This window comes from Camelus ferus, chromosome 17, assembly GCF_009834535.1.
Source record: "Camelus ferus isolate YT-003-E chromosome 17, BCGSAC_Cfer_1.0, whole genome shotgun sequence".
NCBI lineage: Eukaryota > Metazoa > Chordata > Mammalia > Artiodactyla > Camelidae > Camelus > Camelus ferus.
Genome location: NC_045712.1, coordinates 40,251,384 through 40,268,876, shown reverse-complemented (window position 1 = coordinate 40,268,876; position 17,493 = coordinate 40,251,384). Strand labels below are relative to the sequence as shown.

The 17,493-nt window shown below is 37.3% G+C and overlaps 1 protein-coding gene across 1 annotated transcript in view; it reads right to left on the bottom strand.

Annotated features, from left to right (window-relative positions):
* ULK4 (unc-51 like kinase 4) overlaps window positions 1-17,493 on the bottom strand; it is a 442,995-nt gene that overhangs the window by 228,059 nt on the left and 197,443 nt on the right. Inside the window, 1 exon segment of the mRNA XM_032459157.1 lies at window positions 14,921-14,969. Coding sequence (XP_032315048.1) covers window positions 14,921-14,969 — 49 coding nt within the window.

The window sequence follows — 17,493 nt, the reverse complement described above, 5'->3', positions numbered from 1 at the left end:
AACTCTCAAATTCAGTCATAGGGGAAAAAAGTGACATTGCATAGAAAGCAATGAACAAAAAACGGACAGCAGACTTGTCATCCATCAATAACCGCGCAAGCCAGAGGACACCAGGACGGTAGCTGTGAAAGTACTGAAAACAAAAGGAAAAAACTAAAAATTACACTCAGTGAAAGTTTCCTTCAAAGATGAAGGTGAAAGAAAAACTTTTCAGCAAACAGAAGCTGAGAAAATTCTTCACTACTATACTTGCACTAGAAGAAATATTAAGGGAAGTTTTTCAGGCCAAAAAAGAGAGAGAGAGAGAGAGAGAGAGAGAGAGAAAGGTGAACTTTAATCTATACATAGGAAGGAAGATCCCTTGAGATAGTATGTAAGTGAGTAAAATATTAATTAAAGACTTGTTTTTCTCAAATATAAATTTCTGTAAAAAGACTGCATAAGAAAAAATAATGTATTATTATCAGTGGCTAACTAACCTTGGCAGGAGAGCAGAAAGTCACCAGAGCACAGGAAGGACAGGCACGGACACCTCTGGGGAAGGGAGCAGGGCAATTACATGCTTCTTTTGGTGACCAGCCTCCAACGTGCAAACTGTGACACTTTCTGCTCAGCACAAGTGTGTATCCCTCCTAGCAGGGGTGCTAATCGCCACACAGCAGAGAAGTGGCCGCTGTACATCTGTTATAATTTACACCACCCTATATTACAGCAATTGAGCTACGTCTGCCTCCACAAGTAAATTGTGAGCTCACGGGGACCCAGACTGAAGAATTTCATTCTTCCCTCTAATCCCAGCAGTGCCTGATGATTGCCTGCCTAAAGAACCACGATCATCACAAGTCACACCCCAAGCCCCACATAACAGCACTTTCCGCTTCTCTCCCTGACACACCCTCAGGAAACAGACGCAGCTCTGGTTGATGCTTGGTGCTTCTCCAAAGGAAAATTGATAAATGGATAAAAGCACTTAAATCAAGAGACCAGGAAAAGAACATAATAATTCAAATGAAAACAGAAAGAAGAATGATTAATGATTTTTTAAAATTAATAGAAAAGAAGTAGTTCAATTGCTCAATATCCAAGAGCTAGTGATTTGGAGGGAAAAAAAAAAACACTAGCTATCTACTGTAGACAAAATGAGAGGAGTCACAAATATACCAAATTAGGAAGAAAGATAAATGACTGTATATTAAAATAAATATTTACACAATGTACTTTAATAACCAATGGATTGGAGGATCTTCTAGAAAAATCCAAAGTTCCAAAGTAAATTAAAGAAAAAAAAAACTTACAGAGCCAATAACTAGGGAGAAATTTTAAAGTTGTCAAACAGAAAATAAATGGAGAGAAGAGATTTATCTCCTATACAGACAATGCCAAATAATTTATGTAGACACACTGCCCTCAAAAATGCACGGCTTAATCTCCAACCTTTGAGTGCCGGACGTACTTAATGACTTGCTTCCAAAAAGTAAAATATGGAAATGAGGGAAAAAGAAACTTTACAGTGGAGAAATCTGACAAGTCCCAGCCACATAATCAAAGTTAAAACTCTCAGTGACTGGTCATGTTGATTGCATGTCCCTGTGATATGATGTGATGAAAACAGCACTTCACCTCTGTGGTATTCCTTCCCCAACCCCTGTCTCATCATGAGAAGAGAGAGAGAGGAAAAAAAAGAACATACTTGAATTATGGGATATTCTTCAAAATACCACTAGTACTCAAAACTACCAAGATCATCAAATACAGGAAAGTCTAAGGAAATGCCATAGACTAAAGGAGATTAAAAAGACATACTGACTAAACGTCCAAGTACTGCACAGGAAGACAGGAAAAAGAAAACAGAAAGAAGAGAAAAATAAAAAATAAAATGGCAAACTTGATACCTAACACATGAATAATTATATTAAATATAAAAGGTCTAAATATACCACTGAAAAGACAGATTTGAAGAGTGGATTAAGAAATTAAAATGACCCAACTATATGCTGCCTACAAGAAATTCATTTAAAATATAATGATAAAGGGAGGCTGTCAACAGTGAAAAGATGGAAAGAGATATACCTTGCAAACATTAATCAAAACAAAGCATGTGTGGCTATATTGGTACCAGAAAAAAATAGACTTTAGAGAAAAGGAAATTAAAAGGAACACAGAGAGACATTATGTAATGATAAAATGATAATGATTAAATGCCATGATGACTCAAATCATCAAGAAGACATAACAATCTTAAACATTTATGAACTGAGCCACAGAGATGCAAACATGGAAGCACTGACTGGCAGACAAGAAAAGAGAAGCAGACAAACCCACAAATATAGTTAAAGACTTCAACACCCCTCTCTCCTCAACTAATCAAATTAGCTAGGAAAAAAAAATCATCAAGGATATAGAAAAACTCAACAGCACCATCAACCAACAGGGTCTAATCAACATTTACACAACACTTCAACCAATAGCAGCAGAATATACATTACTTTCAAGCATCCAAAGAACATAAATCAAGCTAGATCATATCCTTAGCCACAAGACACACCTCAAAATCTGTACATGAATTGAAGTACACAGACAGTGTATCAATGTAGATTTTCTGCTTTTGAAATTGTACTATAGTCAAGTAACAAATAACCAATCACTGGGGGAAACTGGGTGCAAAACCTAGTACACAGGACTCCTCTGTGCTACCTTTGCAATTTCTTGTGAAACTATATTTCACAATACAAAATTAAAGACAGTAGTAGATTTGACACAAAAATTTCAGAGGAACTTCATTTACAAATATTTACATAAAAATCCTTTTTTAAAACTTTGCATATTAAATCTAGCAGGACATTAGAAATAATAATACATTATATTTTAAATATTCAACAGATATGTAATAAATGGCTATTTAACACCTAAGGCTACTTGTGCCAGATGACAGGTGAGGCTGGACAGACAGGCATGGCCCCGTATTCTCACAGGACTATTGTGGATGAGGTAAGGGTCTCTCTGAAAACTGAAGGATGAGATGCACTCAGCCATGCAAGGAGATGGGACAGGGACTAGTGAAAGCAAAGGTCCTGAGGAGGAGAAAAGGAGGCCTATGTGTAGCCTGTTCAGTAAACTGAGCTGTAAACATGGTGACAGCACAGTCAGGAAGGAAAAGACAGGAAGACACAAAGTGGGAGAAGGAGCCACTGTCAGAACATGCAGGGTTTTGCAGGAGCTCAATGAAGTGGTATAACATAAACTTCCATATTACATGGAAGATTTAATTCTGAGATAGAAGAAAAAAATGGAAGGTAAGATGCCTATACAATGTGACATATATAAATAGAGCATCCATGTGCCATATAAGAATGAAAATGAATAAAAGGACCAAGAGATAGCTAGTATTTGTGAGTCATTAAACATACATAAGACATCTGGACCCTAAGTATTCACAATACACTAGATCCTAAATACTAAAACAGAAAGCACCACGTATTCAGTATACATGAGGTTTTAACTAAGCCACACACTGGTGGTAACTATTCAGGTTCTGTGTGTTCTTTGCTTAAGAAAAACAAGTAAAACCCATGAATGTTCAGCAAGTTCATTGTCAAGTACAACCAGGGCCAACCAGACATGTCTCAGTGTCTCCCTTACACAGCAAATATGGGCTGCTGGCCTGAGACACTTTCCACCAGTGGACCCTGCTCCTCAAACTTCAACTCTGAGGAAGGCTGATGCAGAGAGAACAGGAGGGAATGTGAACACACTGTTCCCCAGAACTCAAGTGGAGTGTACTTTACCCCGTTTGCACCCTATTTAAAATGTGTTCATCTACTCTATGTCTTGCTTCTCACTGTATATACTTAATTGATTCAATAGATCATGTGATGTGAAACTTTTTATTTGATCTGTGATCCTTTATATTCAATAAGCTCTTGGCTACTTGGGTAATATATTTGGTGGCCATTCTATCAGGGTAATTACCTACATGAAAATAGGTAGACTGGGGTAAATTACAGATGTACATTGTAAACCCTATGCCAACCACCGAAAGGGAAAATACTCAGTTATATAACAGGTGGCCGGAAAAGGCAGAAATAAAAGAAAAAGAACAGAAGGGACACTATAAAGCTAATAGTAAGATGGCAGATTTAAATATACTAATAGCAACAATTATATTTAACAAAAATGTTCTAAACAGCTCAAATAGAAGACTAATATTGTAATACTGGATAAATAGGTAAAACCCAACTACATCTATCTTCAGGAAAACAACTTTAAATATAAAGGCATAGATAGATTAAAAGTCAACAGATGGGGAAAGATATGCCTTACTAACAATAACCAAAGGAAGCTGCAGTGGTGATACTAACAACAGACAAAGTGGATTTTAGGACAAAGAATATTACCAGGGAGAAAGAGAAGCATCTCATAATGATAAATAGTTCCACTTCCCAAGGTGACATATAATCTCAAATTTAATTTTTATGTGGCGTAACAGAGCTTCAAAACAGAAAACAAAAGTTATATAACCAAAAAGGAAATAGTCAAAGCCCCAATTTTAGTCAGACACTGCTACCCCGCTCTCAGTAAGTGACAGACAAGGAGACAGAAAACCAGCAGACACAGAAGACTTAAACAACACTAACAACCAACTTGACTTACTTGACATTCTCAGGACATTCCAACCAACAGCAGCAGTTACCCATTCTTCACAAGTACACAGGAAATATTTACCAAAACAGATCACAGAGTGGGCCATAAAACAAGTCCAAAGAAATTATACAGGATGCAAATCCTACAAACTATGTTCTCTAACCACAATGTAATTACATTGAAATTAGTAAAAATACATTTGGGCCCCAAATATTGGAAAATTAAGTAACAGATTTCGAAATAATCCATGAATCAAAGAAGAAATCACACAGGAAATTAGAAATTTTGTTGAACTAAATGAAAATGAAACAAAACACATCAAAATTTCGTGGGATGGAACTGGGGCTGTGCTTACAGGGAGATTTGCAGTACTAAATGACTGTATCAAAAAAACAGAAGTCACAAACCGATGACCTGAGGAATCCACCTTAAAAAATTAAAATAAGAGCAAAAGATGAAATCCAAAGGGAATAAGAGAAAGGGTATAAGAGCAGAAATTAATGGAAAAAATGAAAACCAAAAGCTGGTTCTGAAAGAAGACAGTAAACCTCTAGCCAAGTCAATCAGCCAAAAAAAAAAAAAAAAAAAAACCCACATTAAAAAAAAAACACTTCTCATTGCTGTTCAAACAGAATCAGAAATGAGGCGGCATCACAATAGATTCCGAGACACTAAAAGGAATATAAGGTAGTATCATAACAACTTCATGACAATAAATCTGACAACTGAAATGAAATGTACAAATTCCTTGAAAGATACCAAAGAGAAATAAACTGAATAATCCTGTGTCCATTAGCAGAAATGAATTTATATTTTAAAATCTTCCCACAAAGGTAATTTCAGGCCCAAATGGCTTCACTGGTGATTTTTACTCAACATTAAGGGAAAAATAATAACAATTCAAAAAAAAATTCCAAAAAATTAAAGAGAAGGGACCATGTTCCAACTCATTCCTTGGGACCAAAATTACCCAGATATGAACATCAGAAAAAGACTGTAAGAACTACAGACCAATATCCTTCATGGACACAGTCACAAAAATACTTAAAACTTCTACTAAATCAAATCTAGCATTATAAATTAAAAAATAATAGATCAATGGGTTTTAATTCCAGGTGTCAAGGTTGGTTTAACACACAAAAATCAATCAATAAATTCATCATATTAAAAAAAGCTTTTTACTTATATGATGGTTTCAATAGATGCAGGAAAAAAATCCATCACAGTTAAATCTCTCAGCACACTAGGAACTAAAGGGAACTTCTCAACTTACTAAAGGATTAAAACAAAACCCTATGGCTCACATCAGACATGGTCCTTTCTCCCTAGAAGAAAGTAAGTTCACTCAGTAACAGAAGCCAAGGGTTCACTTAAAAAAAAAAAAAAAAAAAAAAGAAGAATCCATCCCTTATTACTCATTTTATAGATAATTCTAGGAAATGCAACCTAATCTACAGAGACGAAAGTAAATTAATAGTTGTCTGGGATAGGAATGGGGGTAGGGAGAAACAGATTACAAATAGGCAGGAGGAAACTTCTGGAGGGTGATGTGTAAGTTCATGATATTGACTGAATACACATATGTAAAACTGATCAAATTACACATTTGATATATATGCAGCTTACTGTGTGTCAACTAACAATATACAAAGATAGACTGAATGGATGATAAATATGGTATTTCAAGTCACTGTGATGATGGATCTTATCAACAAACACTACTGAAATAACAACTTGCTGATGCTGAGAGGGAGGTGTGGGAAAGAGAAAAGCTCAGTTTGTGGTCATTCCTCACGATAAAGTTACTTGGGAGCAAAGATTTATGATTTAATCATGAAACCATAAGTGTATAGAATAAAAGATGGATTAATATTTTACAACTCTGTTGAAGAGAAGTCCTTTCCTAAGCATGCTGGAAAACACAGAAGCTATAAGCAAAAAAAACCCCAAAAAACAAAAAACTGATGAATTTGACTCTGATATTAAAAAGCAAACAGGTCAAAGTACAAACAACTGACAATTTAAATGACCAATAAGTCTCAATTGTGAGTATGGCAACGTAGGTGTTGTTTTATACTACTGCTGTGTGGGAAATTTTATATCATCATCTTGGAGAGTAACATTAAAATACAAAAGATGCATATACATTGGTGTAATAATGCAACTTTCAAGAACTTATCCTATAGAAATTCACACAGATGTGCAAAAATGTGACAAAGATATTCTCTGTTTGATGTTGCTCATATTAGCAGAAAGTTGGGGTGGAAACTTGGAATGTCCATCAACGGGGATTGGCTAAATTATGATAACACAAAATATTGTATCACCATTAAAAAGAATAATACTCATGCATATGTACAGACCCACAAACTGCAGTCATGGACATTATAAATTACAATAGATACAAAGTATATTATTTACTAGGGTCCCTTTTAAAAAAAAGATTTAATACATTCATGGAAAATGAGAATATGCACTGAGCTATATAGGCTGAGGTATTATGGAAGACCTCCACATTCTATGTTAGACATTTCTATACTTTTTACAAGCATGTATTGTTTTTGTTGTCAGCAAAAATAAAAGAAAAAATCCTATGTAATAACTTGCCCTTACTGGCTTCTCATCCCAGTCTTTCTTCAATTTGGTACCTCTAATAAATCCAAAATGCAATTTCACTTGCTAGAGCTATTTAAAAAGCTCTCCTTTTCCCATAAATCTGTAAACTGCTTTAGTGCATCAGATTTCCTGGCTCACTCTGAAATTCCTTTGCAGCTCTGGGTAAGCGCATAATAAATCCTGCCTCTTCTTATTCATCCAAGAAAACAAATGCAAAGAGCATCAAAAGCAAATGCTAATAGATGTTTGCTGCTTTATTTAATCAAAACTAGTAACTTTTTACTGATAGTTCCACAGTCTGAAAAAGTGGGTCTTCTCAACTGTTCTGTTAATGAATAAACTTTATGGGATCCTACATTACTGAAGAATTTTGAGAAAAAGTAACATTCACTGGTCACATACTAAGAATGAGTAATCACGGCTTTTATACTCAGCTTTTCCAGTAATTCTTTCTATTGACCACAAGTGATTTTACTTTGTTCCATTTATTACAGGGCCCCAAACACAGAGGGCTTTGGAGTAGTGAGAAAAGGCAAAGCCTGATGACAGTGGGCATTTTACTTAGTTATTTATTTTTTAACACCAGCCTGAACTCAAAGTTGACCAATGGCTCATGACTGGGCATCCCCAGATACTGCAGAGCTAGGAAAGACATAAAATTGAGTGGTATCACTAGCCATGGCCAAAATTCAGGGGAGCTACAACCTTCTGCAAGAATATCATCCTGAAGAACGCTGTCCCTTCCTGCTAGTTCGTCTTCCAATCCACCATTCAAGGGGAGAAAGGCCAGCTGTGACTGCCATCTAGGAAATGAGGGTCTAAATGTAACAACCATGCCTCACCTCCCTCACTCATTCACTAATAAACATACTGAACACACACTGAACACATACTGAAAAGCCAAAAGCAAGGAGGGCGATGCACTAGGGGCAGAGGCAGTTGTACGTAGAGTGGTTTCTTCCTTGAGCAAAATTCACAGTGTAACTGAGGATACAAGGCAGGAAACCACCTACAGCAGCACTATTCAAGAGAAATATAATGCAAGCCACCTATTTTGAATATTCTGAAAACTGCAGTGAAAGAAAAGGAAACAGATAAAATTAATTTTAATAATATTTCATTTAGCCAACAGAACCAAAATATTGTCATTTAAACATGTAATCAATATGAGAAAATTAATCAGCTACTTTATACTCTATTTTTTCTGGGAAATTTTGCATGTGTTTGACAGAGGGCATCTCAGCGCAGACTAGCCACGTTTCAAGTGCTCAGTGTGCTTTATTTATGTGGCTACCAGCCACCATATTCACAGAAGGTCTATGGGAGAAACTTAATCAACAGCACAGGCAATGAGACGAGTGCATGAGGAGAGGCTCATACAAGCACCAAAGATTCACTGATCTTCCAACAAGAATACTTATTTTAGTATTATACTGTTTCTGCCTTTTCAAAATTTAATCCAATGGTTTGGTTCCTCTTGATTCTCCCCTGTTACACTTCCTGGGCAACTCTCTTTGCCTGTTTGTAACTCATTCTCGTTGAGGTGGCAATCACTTGCTATGCCCTGATTTTATCCTTACTTCTTCACAAGTCTAAGTCCACAATCGATGAAGAATAAGACCAAAAAATACAAAAGCTTACACTCTTGGGAAGGACATTATTTCACATCCTATCATTTTCTACTTCTATGCTTTGTAACTAGACCATCTTAGAGAGGAGGAAGAAGGAGCAGTCTCTGTTTCCTCAAAGTGGAGCAGAACTAGAAACAAGAATGATGATAAAACTCAAGATTCCACTGGCTTGAGAGAAGCCCTATGGAGCAAACTCCCAATATGAGCCTTGGTATTGGCCAAAGATATCCTAAACCCTATTTTAGCATTTTTCCAGTGGGTATAACATATAGTTTTTAATCTTAATAAAGCCCATCTTATTTCAAACCTGTTGGGCTGATTATGCAGAAACTAGTCATGCTTCAGCCCAAGTTTACTATTATGTTTATTTTACTTAGCTTCAACCCCTGTTTATTCAACTAACCTGGTAACACGGTATTGATCTGATTAAAGCCAATAGTTCAGTTGCTATACGGGCAATTTCATTCAGTGCAGTATCAACAGGCCGCACCTCAGCCCTAGAGAGTTATTTTGCAAATACATATTTATGACACAAGCCACCAAGAACAGATCTGTGCAAATCCATTTCCTTTCCCACCCCCACCTGACTGGAAAAAAAAAAAACATATTTACATACTTTCATGGCAGTATGTCAGCAGTGTGTAAAACCATCTTTGTATACAACAGGAATTAGTTACAGAGCTCCATTTGACAATCTCCAGAATCCCTGATAGGTACTCAAGTGGGCTGAAAAGGCCCTACATCGAATAAGGATTCTTTGTATATCTTTTAAAGTAACTTCCTAAGTCAAGCAGAAATTCATGCTCAAGTGCACAGCAGAATCTTCTTAATGGCATACTGGACATAAGACTGCAGATTCTTAAACCTGTAAGCAACTTGTCATTCTAACATACCCTAGAACCAATTCACATTAGATGAACTGCAGCTAGAATGGAACCAAGTAACTGTAAAGGCCTGATGAATGCCCAGGATTGGAAACATTCCTTAAATATGATGTGGCTACCAGTCTGTACTACTCTGGTATCTCAGTGATTCAATTCTTTAGGCTCCAAAGGTCTGTAAAGACCCTTTTCTAAAGATGCAGCTGACTTGAAAGATGTACTCATGTTTGCTTCCACTGCTATCCTCGAGAATTGTTAAAACAATGTAATCATCAAACTAGTGTATTGCTAATTCCATTTTATTGTTAACATTTGCCAATGAAATTGCTCTTTAATTGTCTGTTTTGGAATAGACACATAAAATATCATGACAGCAATATTTTGGCACATATTGGAAAATCTGCTATGAATACAGATTTTTTTCCAATAAAATATACTCTCCCTGTATTATGTGGCATTAAAATGATTTATGGAAGTAGGCCAAAACATAAACCACTGGAACAAAATGAAGAGAGATTATAGCAAAGTCCAAAGGCTGATTCATCCAAACTCCTACTTAAGACATATTTAAAAGCAACTTCTACTCCTGGGAAAGTGGCAGATGAGGAAGAATGCCTTCCAACCTGCTCATCCAGCAACTCTGCACTCAAAAACAAAGCCATGGGTGACTTTCCTCAGGAACCCGTATTTATGAAGGTGACCCAGGTCACCTTAGTTTTGCAGACCTAAAGACTGTACGGGAATCCATTCAGCTTAATTCAATGCATGTTGCCTGAGCATCTGCTCCCCTCTCAGCACAGCTGCCTCATGTCACCAATCAAAATGCAGTGTCTCACCCAGGTGGGCCCTGCCAACGAAGCAGCACCCAGCTGCTGTGACAGCTCCTTTTCGTAAGTGATCAGCTCCCTGGATTCTCCACCGCTCAGCCTGCTGAGAGCAGGGACACTTGCAGCTGGAACCCAGGATGAAAACATTCTGCCTACTCTCTGCCTTCAGGGTGACCTGAGAACTCCTGGGCCCTCAGATCAGACCGCTGAACCTGGCTCTGTCTTCTAGGCTCCCTGCCTGTGGTCCCTCCAGCTGATCTCAACAGCCTTGCTGATGGAGACGTGCAGGCAACTCCCAGAAGCTAGCTTTCAACCTGTTTCAAGTTTCCAGTATAAGCCCAAGATCCTAAGCCTGATTCTCTCCCAGACCCAACCCCGGGGGCTAGGCAGCCTACCCTCTCACTCACTGCACATAGCCCACGCAGCAAAAGGGCTCAAAAAGATTTTTTGTTTGTTTGTTTAAGTAGAGGATCCTGAAATATTTTAATTTTTTTAAACTGAAGTATAGTTGATGTACAATATTATGTAAGTTATAGGTGCACAACAGAGCAATTCACATTTTTTAAAGGTTATATTTCATTTATAGCTATTACAAAACATTGGCTATATTCCCCATGTTGTATAATGTATCTTTGTAGCCTATTTATTACATAATAGTTTGTACCTTTTACTCCCCTATCCCAATAACGCCTCTCCCCTCTTCTGTCTCCCCACTGGTAACCACTGGTTTGTCTACAGGATTTGGATTTTGAAGAGCATAAATTATTTGCAAACCCAACAAATAAGAAAGAACCACAGTATAAAGCCTTGCAGGACTGAGTCCCAAACTACTCACTCCCTACCACTTCTCCATGTTCCTGGTCCAGGCACGTCGAAGTACTCACCATCCCCTAGGCTGGAACACCCTCCTCTCCCGATGACAACCCCCTCAAGGCTCTGTACAAAAGTTCCTTCTTCTATGAGACTCCTCTCCCCACACTGAACAGTCAATCGCTCCCTCCCCTGGAATTCACAGTATTGTCTTTCTCCCCTAATACAGCTTTTCATCATCATTTTCCTCTAGGCCTGCAGGAAAGACACAGAAGCTGACTGTGATTCCAGCCCACCAGAAGAGATAGTTTTGCTTTCTTGGTGAAAAACACCTAAGAGAGGATGTATTGTGGTTAAGAGCACATCATATGAGGACCTCTAGAAAGGAAGGAGGAAGTTATAAAGGCTGTAATCAGGCTTTAATTCATCAAACAGAAGGTGGAAAACAGGTAAGGGCTAAGAGTAGAAGAAAATCAAGAGGTCACAATAGACCACCAGGTGAACAAGTCAAATGCTGTTTTGTTTTTTAATGTGGTTAGGAGACATAAGTCAAGCATGCAGAGTCCCATACAATCTTTTCATGATGTCTCATTCTGATCAAATCATTGCTATAAGCTGCTTTATAAATGCTAGACACTACCAAGACCTTTGAACTGAGAAACCAAACCTGACCTATGTTTCGTTGAATGTAGGACTCCATCAGTTCTAAGATACACCATTAGTTTATCAAACACTAAGAAAGAAAAATGCTGCCAATTAAACTATGACATGGTTTCTTATTACTTAGAATTTTCATTTCATTTCTATTGAAAGAGCTCTTTTAAACTTACCCAGACATATATTTTATAATACACCACTCTTGGGCACTTATAAAAAGAAAAAGAAAAGTGAGATGAATTGGTTAAGGCAATGACAACGAGGTCACTTGGCTGAAAGCAACTGTAAAATGTCATTGGTTTAGAAAGTATAGCCTAGTTTCAGAAATGTACAAATACAGAAAAAAATGTACAGCATAGAATCAATAAAATACTCTATTATGTCTATCTCAGTGAGAAAAATTTAGGAAGGACAAGGTAATAGTTCACAGGATAACTGCTACATAGACACTTCATTGATTAAAAATGTATTTATACAGAGAAAAAAGTTGAGATTATTTAACTTAAGAAAAACAGAAGTAGACTAGGGATTCAATAATGTTCTTTAGGATGTCAAAAAGTCCTGTTCCAAAAAGCAGTGATTTCCAACTTTTTTTCTCTTTACTTTTTTCTAGCAGCAGGACCTCTTTTTAAAATAAGAGCCTGCAAGAAACTTGAGTATGAGAGCTAGCTGTTCTGGCTGGAGAAAGAGCATCACCCCAGAAATGCCTCTTAGGTCACACGGCTCAGGACCAGCTGAAATCCTGACCTGGGGAGTCTATGTCACCTCCACCCACCCCCCACAACAGGTACAACACAGTCACAAGGGTTTAAATCGTGGCATTGATTAATTAAACAGTTGTCAAAGATGAAGCTTTGCTAAGTACTCGTCATACAATGATTCATCAAGGATGGAGGAGTTTTAGGAACCTACGAGGAATAATTTTCCAGGTGTAGGGATTTTAGACTTTGAGATGACTGTCAAAGGATGGGATGATAACTATTTATCAGTCACAAAAGGAGCTGTAGGGGAGGGAAATAGCTCAGTGGTAGAGTGCATGCTTAGCATGCATGAGGTCCCAGGTTCAATCCCCAGTACCTCCATTAAAAAATAACCAAACAAGTAAAAATTTTTAAATTAAAAAAATAAAAACATAGGATGCAAATATTAATTACTATATATAAAACAGATAAACAAGTTTCTTCTGTATAGCACAGGGAACTACATTCAGTATTTTTTAGTAACCTACAATGAGAAAGAACATGAAAACAAACCTATGTATGTATATGTATGCCTGAAACATTATACTACACACTAGAAACTGACAAATTATAACTGACTATACTTCAATTTAAAAAAAGAAAAAAGCTGTATGGATCTTAGCAGGTCAGCAGCCCTCCTACCCCAGCAATGGGGTGGGTCACACCCACAAGTCAAGGCCCTTTCTGGCTCAGGCTCTCTGTGTCTGTAACCCACATTTCTTCTCAAATGCCAGCCGGATGTGGCCGAGTTGGGACAGCTCTGGCTCCTGCCCCATGTCCAACCATGCGGTGGAACCCAGCAGTTTACTTCACTGTTCATGGCCCTCCAACAACAAACCCAACACCACGACAAGTTAGCCAGTAACATATACCCTACTGAAGGGGGAGACGCATGTACCACATGGCCAGGCTTAAAAATCTCCGTCAATCTCCCCAGTGTCCTCCATGTTTCTTCATCTGCTTTCTGTCTCTCTCTTCTCCTGACACTGCCTCTAAAATCCCCTTTAATTATTCGAAGCAATTCAATCCTCTTAGCACAGCTGCTCTGTGTCACCTTATTGTCACTTGCTCATGATGTGGGAATATGACCCCCTCTCAATCCTGCTCCCCACCAAATTCAAATGACTTAGTAAACCCAACAGCTCTCCTCAAAGAACAAGGGTGATCTGCGGCTAAGAAAAATGATGTTTTCACCACCTAGTCCTATCAGCACACAAACAGCTTAGAGATTAATATTTTAGGATAGTAAAGAGAGTTAATTTTCCAGGTGTAGGGTTATCAGACAGTAACAGCCGTTGTTCTGCAAGGACCAAGGTAAGGCAGGCTGATCTGGCTGGGGACATGTCCCCTCCTTTGTCCCTTGTGCTGTCAGTTAGCTATGGAGGGAAGGTTGTTGGTGAAGGGGGACAACACACCAGGGTACAAGAAAACATTTCTTTGGCTAAGGGCTCTCCCTTGCTATCAACACCAAGTCAGTTTTCAGTGTAATTCTCAGACTTACATTTAGTATAAGTAGGAATTTATCAAGAGTAAGAAAAGCCAATCCTATATCCCATTTTATTCTCTCCTCATAGGAATCAGAGAGGAAAGTTGTTTTCTTTAACAGGTGGTTTTCAATCAGGCTGCATTCCATGAATAGAAAAAAATAGTGTATGGAAGCTAAGCTATTCTACATTCTGAAAAAGACAACTTCCTGCCCACAGGTATAAAGCTGTCATCTGACCCAGTGACTGCAAAGTCAGAGAGCTTCATTCTGAAAATTCACACTGAAGCACAGAGATCATCATTCTGCCCTTCTTTCACAAACCAACCTCAGATAAAATATTCTTCTATGTTCGATAACACACTTTTTAACACAACACAAATAAAATGCAAAGGATTTTTGGAAAGTGGGAAGGTCATTAAACAATGTCCCTATACAATTTCAGAGCTGGACAAGGGCTCAGACAAGACAAGGACTCAGTCAAGGAAACCGAGGCCCAAAAATGTTAAGTGACATGATGAACACACAATCCTTCCACGCAGAGTTAGGGTTAGAACCCAACCATACAATGTGGTCAAAACTTTAAAAAAATTTTAAATGCAGTTGAATATCAGACACACATTTCTTCTCTTACCAGAATTACTTCAAAAATGCGTGGGATCAGTTTGCTTTCTTCCACAAGCCTGTTAAAAAAAAATTAAAAGATAACCACACATTAGGTAACTCATATTTCAACTGCTACCCTAATATCGGGCACTGCAGCCCCACGTTTTATTGCTCAAATTCTGTGATTGAGAAATAGTATGATTAAATATTTATTTTTTAATAAACTGAACTACATCTATTAAACAAAAAAAAATGGGGCATCTTTGCAAATGACTATTAGCAGAGCCTTATAGATCTGTAGTAAGTAAAATCTCAAATAGACTGGTATTAATAAATGCAAAAATTTATGAAAATTCACAATTACGAAGACTATCAAAGTAGGCAATGCCAGCTGAAATAAGATAGCCAATCTTCCCTGCGCAGTTAAATTATAAGTGTGCCACACTGTAATCTTTCATGCATGCCTCATTAGTTATCTTCTCAGTATTAATGATTTAATGTACAATGATTTTCAATGATCTTTAACTTTGAAAAAAAAAAAAGTAGACACCAATTGCCCAATACTTTCTAGGCAGTTTCTCTCATCAAACTTAGTTATAGACTGTCATCTATTTGTAGCAGAAGAATTTTTTCATTCAATTTAAGGGAAAATAGCCTTGACCTAAAAGTGATAGTTTTTGAAAGAACAATACTTCAGTCTTTAAATATTCCTTTAGTCCAGGGGTCAGTAAACTGTTTTTTTCTGTAAAGGACCAGACAATAGGCTTTGCAGTCACATAGTCTCTATAGCTATACTAGATACTACTTACCTCTGTCACTATAATGTAAAAGCAGGCATAAATGATTTTATTTACAAAATTTACAATATAATTTTATTTACAAAAACAGGCAGTGTCCCATATTTGGCCCACAAGCTATAACCTGCTGATCCTGCTTCAGTTAAAAAATAAAATCAGATTCCTTAACTTTATCAGAATTTACTTTGTAGGATAAACTACAACACTTAAGACAAGCATGTTGCTTTTATTGTAGGTATGTGTTGTTTGTCTATTTCAGAGAAAATGCCAGGCTATAGAAAGGAAATTTATCATCTGGCCTCCCTGGAGCTTGTCTGTCTATGATAACACATTGATAAAAGAAAAGCCTATGAGACTAGCCAAAAAAAGATCACAGTGTTTTACAAATATCTGTTAAAGGAAATTGTGATACAGAGAGATTTCCGAAAGACTGAAGCACTTAGCAAGCCCTACCTCAGTATCTAGCAAAAATAAACGGGATGTTTTCTGTAGTCTCTATATATTAGAGGGACAAGACTTTGACTACAAATATTAAATTCGTTTGCATTCTCTCACTTTCCTGGGCTACTGAAGGCTAAGATATGAGGGTGGAGCTCCCTAGACCTGCCTGGACAGGATAGGAAATGCATAGACTCAAGACCAAGCACAACTTTAAGCTAGCACATACTTAATTATCTTCCTCAACTTCCAAGACGTTGACCGTATTACTTCCTAAATTGGTCTTTTTATGACATAGGTTGAAAGAGCCAAGCACACACATCTTTTGAGATGACCTAGCAACCAAAGCCAAGAAAGTCACAGGGACACGGGTACCACTACTTCCCCATGGTACCTAAACATTATAGCTCCCCCATCACAGCTTACCCCAACATTCAAACTCAGAAGCAGCCACTTACAATACCAGACTTTTCATAACAATATTTTAAAATGTATTCTATTACTAACCTATGACTACATAAATGACCTTAAATCATTCTTTATAATTGCAGCTAGTTCTTCTCTGGGTCTCTGCATGATGAGCAGGCTGGCCTGGACTACCTCTTAAGTATCTCTTTTTTTTTTTTTTTTTCCTTCTTTTTTTCAATAAGAATCTCCTTTAACTTTAAATTCTAACACTTTGGTAATTACATTCTTTTGAACACAGTCAATAGTAACAATTTTGTTCTTTGATTTAACTAACACATAATTTAAAGCCACATTTGGTAAAGAAAAAGGGAACTCAAGGTAAAATCACCTCTGATGCAAAAAAAAAAAAAAAACCACACAATTTTTTTTTTCTGTAACATTTTCTGTGACTCGTGAACTAACCTTAAATGTAATTCCCAAAGAACTCTAAAGCACACATAGTATTATTATTGTTCCATGGCATTTTTATTTCACTTATAGGTCTGTATATGGGTAGTGACATAAAATGCTTTTTTTTTTAACTGCAAGTTGTAGATAAACCATCTGAAATCCACAGATTTTAGATTGCTTGGGAGACCACAGTCATTTATCTTCAATATGTTCTTAAATTTTGATATTTAAAAATCAATCTGCTTACTTTAAGAGTCTCCCCTCATACCACCACAGGTAGTTAGAGGCCCCCATTCTCAAACCATCACACCCTTGATGTGCGTTGAGTGATCTGGTACCCTGGAGAGCAGGTCCAGGGCTCAGGTCCCTGTAGACCAGTGAAGACCAGGCTTACCTCTAAACAAATTTTCAGGGAATTGATAAAGTAGCAAGTCTTCAATCATCATAGCAGACTTTGGAAAATCATGAGGCAAAACGCTACCTTATTTGGGGCTCTGTTGTGGTTGGC